A 15472-nucleotide genomic window follows, 5' to 3' on the forward strand; every position below is an offset into this window, starting at 1 on the left:
GTAATTTCAGTTTTTCAGCTATCACAACGGCTCGTAAACACCAATATTACAATAAAGTTATTTAAACTCTGAATAGGTTGTTGCCACTCTGCTCCATGGAATCGCTGCAAGTGCTTTCAATTCAGTTTCCCTGCTGTCACAGCAGCAGCGGCAGTGCGGACCTGGGAGGAGCGGCAAGGGCAATATAAAGAGAGCCCGAGGCGCAGGTTGGCCCCACAGCAGCAGTGGCGGCAGTGCGGGCCGGGGAGGAGCGGCGGCGGCGATATAAAGAGAGCCCGAGGCGCAGGTAGGCCCCACAGCAGCAGCAGCGGCGGCAGTGCGGACCTGGGAGGAGCGGCGAGACCAACTCAGCACCGGCAGAATTTTCAAAGGGGGAGGGAGCTGATCGAGGCCAGTGTCGAAAGCGACGGTACGAGGCATACCAATCTCAGACTGGCGGCGGCGTACCGGAGCCACGTCACGATTCAAAAGTGATGCAGGCAAGAGGAAGCAGCTGATTGGGTGAGTACGGCCAGGTGAGTATTTATACTACTTTATAGTTTGACAGTTAAGATTAATAGTTTATAAAATTTAGATGGTCTTCATTTTTGTGGTTATAGTTTCTAAGGTCCCTGTTGTGTATCGGGGAGTGCGAGTAACCAAGGGCCCTTGAGTATATCATTTAATTGTAGTATAATTAGTGGTATTGATTTGATTTAAATTAATTTAAATGAATTAAAGGGTAAGTCATGGCAGGACAGCTCGGCCCCGTGGCATGCTCCTCCTGCGCCATGTGGGAAATCAGGGACACTTCCTGTGTCCCTGACGACCATGTGTGCGGGAAGTGTATCCAGCTGCAGCTAATGGCAGACCGCATTGTGGCGCTGGAGCTGCGAATGGATACATACTGGAGCATTCGCGATGCTGAGGACATCGTGGATAACACGTTTAGGGAGTTGGTCACACCGCAGGTAAAGGCTGCACAGGCAGGAAGGGAATGGATGACCACCAGGCGGAGTAGTAGGCACAGGCAGGTAGTGCAGGGGTCCCCTGTGGCCATCCCCCTCTCAAACAGATATACCAATTTGGATATTGTTGAGGGAGATGTCTTATCGGGGGAAGGCAGCAGCAGCCAACTTCCTGGCACCGTGGGTAGTTCTGCTGCACAGGACGGGAGGAAAAAGAGCGGGAGAGCTATAGTGATAGGGGATTCTATTGTAAGGGGAATAGATAGGCATTTCTGCTGCCACAAACGAGACTCCAGGGTGGTATGTTGCCTCCCTGGTGCAAGGGTCAAGGATGCCTCAGAGCGGCTGCAGGGCATTCTGGAGGGGGAGGGTAAACAGGCAGTTGTCGTGGTGCATATAGGTACCAAAGATACAGGTAAAAACCGGGATGAGGTCCTAAAAGCTGAATATAGGGAGTTAGGAGGTAAATTTAAAAATTGGACCTCAAAAAGGTAGTAATCTCAGGATTGCTACCAGTGCCACGTGCTAGTCAGAGTAGAAATAGAAGGATATTTCAGATGAATATGTGGCTAGAGGAATGGTGCAAGGGGCAGGGATTTAAATTCCTGGGACATTGGAACCGGTTCTGGTGGAGGTGGGACCAGTACAAACTGGATGGTTTGCACCTGGGCAGGACCGGGACCGATGTCCTAGGGGGAGTGTTTGCTAGTGCCGTTGGGGAGGGTTTAAACTAAAATGGCAGGGGGTTGGGAACCTGTGCAGGGAGACAGAGGAAAGGGAAGCAAGGGTAGAAGCAAAAGACAGGAAGGAGAAAAGCAAAAGTGGCAGTCAGAGAATTCAAGGGTTTAAATCAAACATGGCCACAGTAAACAATAGTTCTAAAAGGTCTAAGAGCGTTAAAAAAACAAGCCTGAAGGCTTTCTGTCTTAAAGCGAGGAGCATTCGTAATAATGTGGATGAATTAACTGTGCAAATAGATGTAAATGGATATGATATAATTGGGATTAGAGAGACATGGCTCCAGGGTGACCAAGGCTGGGAATTCAACATCCAGGGGTATTCAATATTCAGGAAAGACAGGCAAAAAGGAAGTGGAGGTGGGGTAGCATTGCTAGTTAAAGAGGAGATTAACACAATAGTAAGGAAGGATATTAGCTCTGAAATGGAATCTGTATGGGTAGAGCTGAGAAATACCAAGGGGCAGAAAACGTTCGTGGGAGTTGTATACAGACCCCTAAACAGCGATGCGGAGGTCGGGGATGGCATTAAATGGGAAATTAGAGACGCGTGCAATAAGGGCACAGCAGTTATCATGGGTGACATTAATCTACATATAGATTGGGTTAACCAAATTAGTAACAATACTGTGGAGGAGGAATTCCTAGAGTGTATACGGGATGGGTTCCTGGACCAATATGTCGAGGAACCAACTAGAGATCAGGCCATCTTAGACTGGGTATTATGTAATGAGACAGGATTAATTAGCAATCTTGTTGTGCAAGGCCCCTTGGGGCGGAGCGGTCATAATATGATAGTTCATTCTCCATCTTAATGGAGAATTCAATTTGACTCAGAGACTAGGGTCCTGAATTTAAATAAAGGAAACGACGATGGTAAGGGGCACGAGTTAGCTAGGATGGATTGGGGAACGTTACTTAAAAGGGTTGACGGTGGATAGGCAATGGCAAACATTTAAAGATTGCATGGATGAACTACAGAATTTGTTCATCCCTGTTTGGCATAAAAATAAAACAAAGAAGGTGACTCAACCGTGGCTAACAAGGGAAATTAGGGATAGCATAAGATCCAAGGAGAGGACATATAAATTGGCCAGAAAAAGCAGCAAACTTGAGGATTGGGAGCAGTTTAGGATTCAGCAAAGGAGGACAAAGGGATTAATTAAGAGGGGGGAAATAGAGTATGAGAGTAAGCTTGCAGGGAACATAAAAACTGACTGCTAAAGCTTCTATAGGTATGTGAAGCGAAAAGGATTGGTGAAGTCAAGCGTAGGTCCCTTGCAGTCAGAATCACGGGAATTTATAATGGGGAACAAAGAAATGGCAGACCAATTAAATACATACTTTGGTTCTGTCTTCACAAAGGAGGACACAAATAACCTCCCAGAGATGTCAGGGAATATAGGGTCTAATGAGAGGGAGGAACTGAATGAAATCAGTATTTGTATGGAAATGGTGTTTGGGAAATTGACGGGATTGAAGGCCGATAAATCCCCAGGGCCTGATAATCTACATCCTAGGGTACTTAAGGAAATGGCCCTAGAAATAGTAGATGCATTGCTGGTCACCTTCCAAAATTCTATAGACTCTGGAACAGTTCCCATGGATTGGACGGTAGCTAATGCAACCCCACTATTCAAAAAAGGTGGTAGAGAGAAAACGGGGAATTATCGACCGGTAAGCCTGACATCAGTAGTGGGGAAAATGTTAGAGTCCATTATAAAAGATGTAATAGCACAGCACTTGGAAAACAGTGACAGGATCGGACAAAGTCAACATGGATTTAGAAAAGGTAAATTGTGCTTGACTAATCTACTGGAATTTTTTGAGGATGTAACTGGTAGAATAGATAAGGGGGAACCACTGGATGTGGTGTATTTGGACTTTCAGAAGGCTTTCGATAAGGTCCCGCATAAGAGATTAGCGTGTAAAGTTAAAGCACATGGGATTGGGGGTAAGGTACTGACTTGGATAGAGAACTGGTTGGCAGACAGGAAGCAAAGAGTTGGAATAAACGGGTCTTTTTCCGAGTGGCAGGCAGTGACTAGTGGGGTACCGCAGGTATCGGTGCTAGGACCCCAGCTATTCACAGTGGCCCAGAAATTCGGGTCTCCACAGGTGAGTACGCAGGGGGTACTCACCCGTTGGCCTAATGGAAGTGCCGGTTTCGTGAATGCACTGCACATGCGCGGGAAACCGGCACTTCCGTTCCCCTGAAAGAAGGGGTTAAGAGGTGGAACGCGTGCGCAGGAGCGGCTGTGCGTGTGCATGGAACGGACGTTTTTTTTTGCAGGTTTGCCCGGGAAGGTAAGTCTCCAGAAGTTAGATATGTAAAAAGCAGTCACAAGGCCTGCTTTTAACAAGGTAAGTGGTGAATTAATTAAAATTAAAACATTTTTTCCACAGGTTTATTATTTTTAAATACTTTAAAGAAAGGTAAGTTTATTTTTAGCCCCATTAGAAAATAAAATTATATTTCAAAAATTTAAATTATTTAAATGTTATTTCATGTAATTTATAGTTTATTTTTAAAATGCAAGGTAAGTGCAGGTCGGGGGCTTGCACCCGCGGGAAGTGCCCAACCCGAATTTCTGGGCCCGTATATATTAATGATGATCTAGACGAGGGAACTAGATGTAATATCTCCAAGTTTGCAGATGACACAAAGCTGGGTGGGCATGTGTGCTGTGCGGAGGATGCCGAGAAACTCCAGTATGACTTGGACAGGTTGGGTGATTGGGCAGATGCATGGCAGATGCAGTAGAGGAAACTTTCGTTTAAACGGAGGTTAAATATCCGGAATGTTCTATCCACCGGCAAAATTCAGGGGTCGGTTCAGATAACTTTTTTTTACTTTTAGTTGCTTTTTTTTTCTCCATTTGTGACTGTGCAAGCGTGCAGCTGAAGCTGTTGCTTAGCTACAGAGACGCTTGCATGCTGCGCCGACTGTTTTGAAGCTGTTGCTAAGCAACAGGGTTTGTTGCTTTAGACGGAGCTCTGAGCTCCATATGTTTTAACTATAGCGCTCGTTTCTCCGGCAGTGTTGATCGACCGGCACCAGCTCGGTCCCGTCATTGCCGGATACCAGAAAGTTTCCTGTATAATGTGGATAAATGCGAGGTTATCCACTTTGGTGGCAAAAACAGGAAGACAGATTATTATCTGAACGGCAATAGATAGGGAGAAGGGGAAGTGCAACGAGACCTGGGTGTCCTTGTGCACCAGTCGCTGAAGGTAAGCATGCAGGTGCAGCAGGCAAATGGTATTTTGGCCTTCATAGTGAGAGGATTCGGGTACAGGAACAAGGATGTCATGCTGCAGTTGTACAGGGCCTTGGTGAGACCACACCTTGAGTATTGTGTGCAGTTTTGGTTGCCTTACCTGAGGAATGATGTTCTTGCCATGGAGAGAGTGCAGCGAAGATTCACCAGGCTGATACCTGGGATGGCAGGAATGACGTATGAGGAGAGATTGGGTCGATTGGGCTGATATTCGCTGGAGTTTAGAAGAATGAGAGGGGATCTCATTGAAACTTATAAAATTCTAACAGGACTAGACAGACTAGGTGCAGGAAGGATGTTCCCGACAGTGGGGGAGTCCAGTACCAGGAGTCAACAGCCTAAAGATAAGGGGTAAGCCATTTAGGACAGAGATGAGGAGGAATTTCTTCACCCAGAGAGTGGTGAACCTGTGGAATTCTCTACCACAAAAGGCAGTTGAGGCCAATTCATTAAATATATTCAAGAAGGAATTAGATATATTTCTTAAGGCTAAAGGGATCAAGGGATATGGGGAGAAAGCAGGGACAAGGTACTGAATTTGGATGATCAGCCATGATCTCATTAAATGGCGGAGCAAGCTCGAGGGGCCGAATGGCCTACTCCTGCTCCTATCTTCTATGTTTCTATGTTTATAATTCTGAGACTGTAGAATACACCAACGATATCCTTTGTCACTGCTGCACTCTTGTCCTTTCTGTGAGATTATCACAGTCAGCCACTCTGCACTCCTGCAACATCTCTCCTTTGTAGTCCACCTCCGTGGAACTGCCCTGGATTGGATGGAAAATTGTGTGTCTGCAAAATGGATATGTGCCTGAATTAGCAACATGTGCACGAAGCTCTTAGGTGAGAGCGCTTAAGGTGAAAATTTATCCCAAGGGGCGTTTGGCTCATCCTCCCATCCCCTCCCCGTACACAGCATAGGTGAGACTGCTAGCTGATCACGTGGAAAATCGCTGGCACCAACCCACATTTCATGGCGGAGTGCATTTGAACTTGTGCAGCCACGAAGCAGGTCGATTCAGACATTTTAGGCTGTAGTTATACTCCACTCGCTATTGATGCAAAGTGTTTTCAGGTACAGAACACAAAAATAGTCTAACTCAGGAGTCAGGTCCCAAGCTAACTTCCAATAGCACTAACGCAGTGCGAGAGCCCCTCAAGAGGCATACACATCTTTTTAATATAATTCCAAGTCTAGTGTGAAGTCAGATTTAAAAAGTGCTCAAGGTGACCTTTGGACCTCTGAGGCAGGCCACTGAATCTCCAGGATACGTTATAAACAAATCGAGTCTTTTCAAATGTTGAGAAAACTGCACTCTAACATGGGGCTGCTTCCTGGTGGGCTTATTGAGAGTTGCCAGCTATGTTTCATGCTTGTAGCTATTATTCTCAGGCCAGTAGCACAGTCATTTCTTTCCCTCAAATTGTTCTTGGGATGTGGGGAATACTTGCAAGCAATCTTCCCCCTAAGGTGCGTGGCCGCGCGGCAATCTCAAAGGTCACGCGCAGGCCGCTCACGGTCTATTACATTGTAATACCGCACATGCGCAGAAATTTAAAGGGATCGTGCATTAAAAGAAACAGGCCACACAGAACAAAGCACAGCTTACAGGAAACACTGCTTGTAAGGCAGTATTTACTCCAAGGGCATGAAGAGTCAATTACAGAGTATGAGACTGGAATCACATGTAGTCAGATCGCTTGGGGTGGTAGGTTTTCTTTCCTAAAAGGACATTAGTGAGCCAGTTGAGATCTGGTACCTTTCATGGTCATTTTTTCTGGTGCCAAATTTACTGAACTCAATTTCACATTTAGACAGAAGAAGCAACATGGGGGAATGCTGAAATAACAACAGAAAATGCTGGAAAAGCTCAGCAGGCCAGGCAACATCCGTGGAGAGAAATTAGAGTCAACGTTTCAGGTCAAAACCCTTTATAAATGAATTGGATTGCTACACGTTGACCTCAAATGTAACATTTGCATATGGGGGAATTTTAACTTTCCCAGATCGGTGCGGGAGGACAGTTGAAAAGAAGTGGCTGCATTTCCTGATCCATTCCCACCAATTTACCCATTTTAATGCCGTTGCCGCTGGTGGTGGTGAGGCTCCCACCAGGTAAAACTGTTACAATGTTACTGAGGCCCTCTCAGGTAAGTTTAAAAAAAAAACTTTCCTTAGTGCAGGGTGCTCCTCCTGACCCCATGAGGAAACCCCAGCCTCTGCTGTCTCTCCCCTCTTCCCTCCCCCCCCCCCCCCCCCAAGCAGAGACCCCCTTGCAAGACCTTTCCACCTGATATTCTGCACCCCTGTTGGTTAGCTGCCACTTTCTGCCCAATATGGGTGAGCAGCTGACCGGCGACATTCAAATAAGATTTTAACTGCTGGGTCACCAATGAAGGGTCCCACACAGGATTGCCATCCGCTCCTGCCGGGCTGCGGGGCAGGGCAGGGGGGCGTAAAATCAACCCTATAGTGTTCCTCATGCATCTCTGAGCATTTAAAGAAAAGAATTTAGTCCCTCAGTCGTGTAATGAACAATGTATTTATGAAGTAGGTACTAGTTATTACCTGCATGGTGCAAAGCTGTCTTCCCATTACTGTCAGCATATTCCACAGGACACTTGTACTATTAACAAGAAACAGTGAGAAGACAGAAATTTGTTTAGTGCTCTACTCTAGAACTTTGTATGTGATTTGGATACAATAACAATGTTAGTTAATAAACACTTTACATTCCTTGCATTAGTCTGACATTACATCCTGCAGGACTTACCTCACACATATGAACAATCTGAATGATATGATACAACAGAGAAGAAAATAAACCCGTGAGTTTTTACTAAAGCGACTCCGAATTACAAAATTCTAATTCTACACAGTATGAAAGCTACACAAAGTTTTCAATTTTGATTAGTTTTATTTCTTCAGGATGAGGAAAGAAAATTGCCAAAAGTTAGGACAGTAGTGTTACTGTTTAGTAGTTTCAAAAATAAAGGGCAAACAACATGAATATTGGAAGATGGGCTTTCAGCTGCAGTGGGACCACAAACAGGCACTGTTTAATGAGACAGAGAAATTAACCATGTTTCCTTCTGATGAAAGATGGGAGACATTCCTATGTACTCAGTGTATCTAATGCCACCTTTACATCTGCAGCTGAAGCCAAAGTACATTTTCCCTCGTGCCAACCCTAAAAGTCCTTAAATTGCCAGTACCAGGCCAAACTCAACCTTACAAACCTCCTGCATGTAATTGTTCATTGTCCTGTGTGGCAACTGCAGTGGAAGTTCAGATGATACAATATCCACCTTCTAGTTTTAATAAAAAACCCTCAGGCACCCTCCTACACTGACACTTTTGTTTTGCTACCAATTAAAGAGTTACCTAGCCTCTCTGCTTTTTTGGTTCAGAAAAGACCAGCTGTACAGGAACCAATGAAAATCACAATATATGAGTTTGAGCAGCATGCACAGACCTCGAAAAAATGAGAGTTGGACTGATTAATGGGTACTCCCCACTTGCACTGTTACAGCATCTAGTTTGATAATAGTCAAAGTCCAAGTAAAAGTTTTTTTGGAACAAATACTTTTAGTCCTTTTAGTCCCATTTTTTGTTTTCTATGCATTAATCACTTAGCAGTTTAAACTAGTTGCTATTTTCAATGCTTACATTCAATTTATTTACATCAGTGGGTAGTGAGGAGGGACCGTCTCAAAACCATATTAAAAAAAATCAACTATATTTTTTAAAAGAGTGCATTTTTAAACAGATAATGAATTTTGATTTCAATTACTGTTTTTCTGCTTAAAATCACAGACGCTAAGCCCTGTCTCCGTCCTCGTTGGTCTTCTTTTCTTCCAGACTCATCCAACAAGCTTGCCTTAATAGTAAGGACGGGTCAGAAGGGAGAAAAATGGAGAAAAGCAAGAAGTTAAAAAGAGAGATGGTGATTACAGCCATAATACAAGGATGAAACCAAAGGAATTAAAATAGATAATGTAATAAACAGAAAGAAACTGAAAAAAGATCCATTTTGAAAGAAAATAAGGAAAGTGACAAAAAGGAGACAATAACAGAGGGGGAGGGCGAGCAGAAGAGCAGGGGCGAGCGGAAGAGAGGGGGAGGAAGGAAAAGCATGAATGAGGAAAAGAGAGGGAACAAAGAAGAGAGGGAGCGAGAGAAAAAGAGGGAGGGTGAGGGTGAGAAAGGGAGTGGGAGACAAAGAGAGATGGTGGAAGGAAAAAGAGGGGGAGAGTGTAGGGGGTGGGTGGGGGGCTATACAGCCAGAGTGAGAGTGCGGAGGCAAGCATGCGGGCAAGAGGGACAAGGAGGGCAGCTAGTGAAAAAGGGAGAGCAAAAGAAAAACGGAGCAAACAGAAAATAGGGAGAGACAGAAAGAGAGAAGAATGGAGAATGAGGAAATGTACAGAAAAAGATTCTTAAAAATTCTCCTTCAAAAAGATCAATGATTAGAATACGATAATTTGAGCATGACTAAGGGCAAGAACTTGTGTTGCAACTGCATTTGCAAAGGGCCACATGATGAATCTCTCAAGCATCATTACAGTGGCTGGGATATTCTCTAGTGAGTGTGGCAATACTGGAAAATTGTGAATCTGTTACTATATTGGAAATGTCTTGGCCAATTGGAACTTAATAATAGAACAGATTAAGTAACTTTTCCAAAATGAACTAACCAATATTCCAAAAAAATGTTATTTAAAAAAAATTCAGCTGTGATATGGACACAGTATAAATTATCCAGCTCTCATTCAATATTATGTTGCATTTTGTGTCACTGTTCTCTTACACAAGTGTTGGTATTCCATAATCTGGGCCCTTGGAAATTAGAACCATTTCTTAAATTATAAATCACAGATAGCAAAAACATGAGTTGCCACTACCTGAAGGATCTTCTTCACACATTCTTGGTGACTATTTTTTGAAGCAAGGTGCAAAGCATTGTAACCTACAATTCAAACAGGGGAGAAAAGGGTTAAAATTCTTGCATCCACTACGACTTTTTAAACTGCAGAACATTAGCTCCTCAGCTTTATATACACAAGGTGAAGTTAGATTTATAGTCTGAAGTGCTCTTTATAGGGAAAGGTGGTTATAAATTTATAGCTAAAAATAGATTGTACTGGCAGACAAGAAACATAACCCAGAACATAACATGCATTTCATTTTTTTTTCTCTGATTCAGCAACCTCCCAGCTAGAACGTCAGTAAAACTAATGAAATCCTAAGGACTGTAACAGAAGAAAGAAGCATCTGTTGGAAGAAATAAAACTGATAATTGATCAATTAAATGATAATTGATCAATTAAATGACAACTACTATTGAGATTAAAATAAAAGTTGCTGAGCTGGAAACCCAATACAAGTAGCAGAAACATGCACACCAGTCAACATCGGAAAGACAAAAACAGATTAACATTTAGTGTGAAGACCCTCATCAAAACTTTAAAATATTCAGCCTGCAATATGAGCTGAAAGAAGACCATGTTTTTGTTACAAATATTCAGCTTTAGGCTGGCAACATAACCAGGAAAATTCCAGGCTCCTTGGCTGGCCATTCAAAGTTCTCAGTTCAGACACGGTCAGGCTGGAAAAAATTAGATTTTGCTACGGTATTCCAATGGAGATTTCTTCAGCCTGCCCTGAATGGAACTTTGATAAGAGACACATTTTCTCAGACACGCTACTTTGTATATTTTTAAAATAAATAATCCAGTCAAATTGTTAGAATACAATAATGCCATAAAATTGTGGGACTAGCACTATTACCCACAATTCCTCCAGGTAACAGCACTATTACCCACAGTTCCTCAACCTCGGCCAGCTTGCTGTGGGACAGCACAAAGTGGAAGCCAAATGCTTCCCCCCTAGGAGAAGTAAAGTTATCCTTGAGGGATTGCCCGTGAGGCTCCTACGAGCAGGTTGTTCATCTACACTCCTGACCATGATGATGCATTACGCCTGGAGAAAGGGAAAAATTACAACTGGGGCACTACCAATGTAAAAGCTAACTAGGGAGTTAGTTAACAATCTGACAGCAGGGGAACATCTAGCAAATAGTGACCATATTATGACTGATTTTAATATTAGGCTTGAGAAGGAGAAGGCAGAGTCGCAAACCAAGGTTTTAAATTTAAGAAAGGGAAACTTTGGAGAGATGAAAAATAAACTGACCACGATCTAGCGAACTGGGAAAGCTATAAAAAGCAACAAAGTGATAAAGAAAGTAATGAGGTGCAAAAAAGAAATGTTAAAAAAACTTGCAATGGATATCAAAGCTAAAATCAAATTTTTTTATAAATATATTGAGAAAGAGATATTAATGGGAAATATGGTCCCATTGAAGGCTGATGCAGACAAAACTATAATGGATAATAATGAAATAGCAGGCTTGTTAAACGACTACTTTATATCCATTTTCACAGTGGAGGAAAATACCAGCGGTACAAGGGAACCTAAAATAAGTCAACGGTAGGAACTTGGAACATTTAATACAAGTAGAAAAAAATAGTAATGGAACAAATAATGGAACTCAGGATAGAAAAATCACCCCAGAATATTAAAAGCCATGTGAGAAAATCCCAGATCGGTTACTCATAATTTTCCAAAGTTCTCTAGATTCAGGAATTGAAAAATTGCAAATATCGCAAGTATTTTAAGGTGGGAAGGTGGCAGAAGAAGTACTTCAGAAAAGTTGAGTCCAGAGGTAACAAAGGCATTCACAAGGGTTTCAGCAACAGTGAGGGTAACATAGGGACAGAAGTAACTGATCCTAGTAATGGATAGGGCCTGGAGTTTGAATTTGAGTTCTGGCTCAAACAGATTAGAATCATACAGCAGGAGGCAGCCATTCGACCCATGGCGCTCTTTGAAAGAGCTATCCAATTAGTCCCACTCCCTTCCTCATTCCCCATAGCCATACAATTATTTTCCTTTTCAAGTATATATCCAATTACCTTTTGAATCTGCTTACACCACCCTTTCAGACAGTGCATTCCAGATCATAACTTGCTGCATAAAACTTTTTTTATCCTCACCTCCCCTCTGGTTCTTTTGCCAATTACCTTAAATCTGTGTCCTCTGGTTACCAACCCTCTCACCAGTGGAAACAATTTCTCCTTTGTTACTCTATCAAAAGCCTTCATAATTTTTAACACCTCATATCAAGCAGCGTGAGTGAGTAGCCAGGCAGGGGGTTGGAATCAAATGGAAAGGGTGCAGATTTGGTCTGTAGCTTTGGTCTACCGGATGTTCAGTGGTGGAGCTGGGTGTTATCATCCATCGATCCATATGTATGTTGACATCACTCAGGTACAGGATGTAGGTGAGGAAGAGGAAGGCGGTCAAAAAAGGTGCATCTCTGGAGGAGACCCGACAGTAGCTGGAGGAATAGCCATTTCTGGAGTTGTGCTGGCTGCGTTAGGACAGGTAGGAGCCTCATCATGCAAGGACAGTCCCAATTCTAAATTGGGGAAAAGCAAATTTTGCTAAGCTCAGAGGGGATTTAGCCATAGTGGACTGGAAACAGCTATTTGAAGGTAAATCAATGTCAGAGCAGTAGGAGGCATTCAAGGAGGAGATCCGGAGGGTTCAGACCAAATATGTGCCCTTAAAGAAAAAAAGTGGGACTAACAAATCTAGAGAACCCTGGACGTCTAGGGACATACAGGGTAGGATAAAGAAAAAAAGGGAGGCGTGTGACAGATACCGAGGGCTAAATACTCCAGAATCTTTAGAGGAGTACAGGAAGTGCAGGGATGCAATTAAAAAGGATTAGGAAAGCAAAGAGAGAGCATGAAAAATTCTTGGCAAGTAAAATCTAGGAAAACCCAAAGATGTTTTATAAATATATTAAGAGTAAGAGGATAACTAAAGAAAGGGTACGGCCTATTAGAGATCATGAGGACAGATCTCTTGATTACTCATCAAGGACAGAGAGGCAGTCAGTGCCCGCTGGAAGGAGCACTTCAAAGATCTCCTTAACCGAGACTCTGTCTTCGACGCGAGTGGCCTCAACTCCATCCCGCAGCATGCACCCGCCACCATCTCAGCACAACCCCAGCCCGGCATGAGGTTGAAAAGGCCATCCAACAACAAGGCCTCAGGGGCAGATGGAATCCCCGCCGGGGCACTAAAGCATGGCGGAAAAGCACTACTGGCGCAAATTCATGAACACATTTCTCTTATCTGGAAGGAAGAGAGCATGCCAGGGGATCTCAGACGCCATAATTGTGACCATCTTCAAGAAAGGTGGCAAGTCCGATTGCGGTAATTACAGAGGAGTTTCCCTGCTGTCTGCCACAGGGAAAGTCATCGCAAGAATCCTCCTCAATCGCCTTCTCCCAGTGGCCGAAGAGCTCCTCCCAGAGTCGCAATGTGGATTCCGCCCACTAAGGGGCACAATGGACATGATCTTCACCGCACGTCAATTACAAGAGAAATGCAGGGAACAGCACCAACCGCTGTACATGGCCTTCTTTGATCTCACAAAGGCCTTCAACACTGTCAACCGTGAGGGATTATGGAGTGTCCTCCTCAAATTCGGATGCCCTCAAAAGTTTGTCACCATCTTCTGCCTGCTTCACGACGACATGCAAGCCGTGATCCTGACTAATGGTTCCACCACAGACCCAATTCACGTACGAACTGGAGTCAAGCAAGGCTGTGTCATCGCACCAACACTCTTCTCGATCTTCCTTGCTGCAATGCTCCATCTCACCCTCAGTAAACACCCCTCTGGAGTGGAGCTAATTTACAGAACAAACGGGAAACTGTTCAACCTCTGTCGCCTCCAGTCCAGATCCAAAGTCGTCCCATCCTCTGTCGTCGAATTACAGTATGCAGACGAACCTTGCGTCTGCGCTCATTCGGAGGTTGAACTTCAAACCATCGTCAACACCTTCACCGAAGCGTACTAGAGCATGGGCCTTACACTAAACCTCCGTAAGACAAAGGTCCTCTACCAACCTGCCCCCGCCACACAGTACTGCCCCCCCCCCCCCCCCCGATTATCAAAATCCACGACAAGGCCTTGGACAACGTGGACCACTTTCCATACCTCGGGAGCCTACTGTCAACAAGGGCAGATGTCGATGACGAAGTCCAACATCGCCTTCAGTGTGCCAGTGCAGCCTTCGTTCGCCTGAGGAAGAGAGTGTTTGAAGACCAGGACCTCATATCTGGCACTAAAAGCTCATGGTCTACAGAACAGTAGTGATACCCGCCCTGCTGTATGCCTCAGAGACATGGACCAGGTACAGCAGGCACCTCAAAGCACTGGAGAGGTACCACCAATGCTGCCTCCGCAAGATCCTGCAATCCATTGGCAGGATAGGCGCACCATCAGTGTTCTCGTTCAGGCCAACATCCCCAGCATCGAAGCTCTGACTACGCTCAGTCAGCTCCGATGGACGGGTCATATTGTCCGCATGCCCAATACGAGACTCCCAAAACAAGTGCTCTACTCTGAGCTCCGGCACGGCATGAAAGCCTCAGGTGGGCAGAGGAAATGCTTCAAGGACACCCTCAAAGCCGCCTTGAAAAAGTGTAACATCCCCACCGACACCTGGGAATCCCTGGCCCAAGACGGCACAAAGTGGAGGAGAAGCATCCGGGAAGGCGCCGAACACCTCGAGTCGCATCGCCGGGAGCAAGCGAGAACCAAGCGCAGGCAGCGCACGTCAACCCAAGCACCCCACCCACTTGCCCTTTCAACCACCGTCTGCCCCACTGTGACAGAGACTGTAGGTCCCGCATTGGACTCATCAGTCACCTGCGAGCTCATTTTTAATGTGGAAGCAAGTCATCCTCGGTTCCGAGGGACTGCCTAAGAGGAAGAGAAATGAGGGCAATATGTGTGTGGAGGCGGGAAGACGTCGGTAGGGTTCTTAATGAATACTTTGCGTCTGTTTTCACAAGGGGAGAGGGGCGAAGCAGACATTGCTATCAGGGTGAGGAGTGTGAAATATTAGATGAAATAAACAGAGTGAGTGGGGAAGTATTAAGGGGTTTAGCAGCTTTAAAAGTGGATAAATCCCCAGGCCCGGATGAAATGTATCCCAGGCTGTTAAGCGAAGCAAAAGAGGAAATAGCAGAGGCCCTGACCATCATTTTCCAATCCTCTCTGGCTTCAGGTGTGGTGCCGGAGGACTGCTAATATAGTACCCTTGTTTAAAAAAGGGAGAAAAGAATAGACCGAGTAATTACAGACCAGTCAGCCTAACCTTGGTGGTGGGAAAATTATTGGAAAGAATTCTGAAGGACAGGATAAATCTTCATTTAGAAAGACACGGATTAATCAAGGATAGTCAGCACGGATTTGTTAAGGGAAAGTCATGTCTGACAAACTTGATTGAATTTTTTGAGGAGGAACAAGGAGGGTTGATGAGAGTAGTGTGTTCGATGTAGTGTATATGGACTTTAGCATGGTTTTTGATATGGTTCCACATGGCAGACTGGTCACGAAGTTAAAAGCCCATGGGA

General features: G+C 44.5%; 1 protein-coding gene across 1 annotated transcript in view; it reads right to left on the reverse strand.

Moving 5' to 3' along the window:
• Positions 1-15472, reverse strand: part of rai14 (retinoic acid induced 14) — a 227263-nt gene that overhangs the window by 125890 nt on the left and 85901 nt on the right. The window contains exons 4-6 of the mRNA XM_085966328.1: positions 9874-9938; positions 8763-8849; positions 7538-7595 (exon numbers count right to left, since the gene is read on the reverse strand). Of these exons, the coding sequence (XP_085822454.1) occupies positions 7538-7595; positions 8763-8849; positions 9874-9938 (210 nt within the window). The remainder of the gene's footprint in view (positions 1-7537; positions 7596-8762; positions 8850-9873; positions 9939-15472) is intronic.

The sequence above is a fragment of the Somniosus microcephalus genome, chromosome 2 (assembly GCF_052327205.1).
Source record: "Somniosus microcephalus isolate GS21.2 chromosome 2, FLI_Smic_1.0, whole genome shotgun sequence".
Classification (NCBI taxonomy): domain Eukaryota; kingdom Metazoa; phylum Chordata; class Chondrichthyes; order Squaliformes; family Somniosidae; genus Somniosus; species Somniosus microcephalus.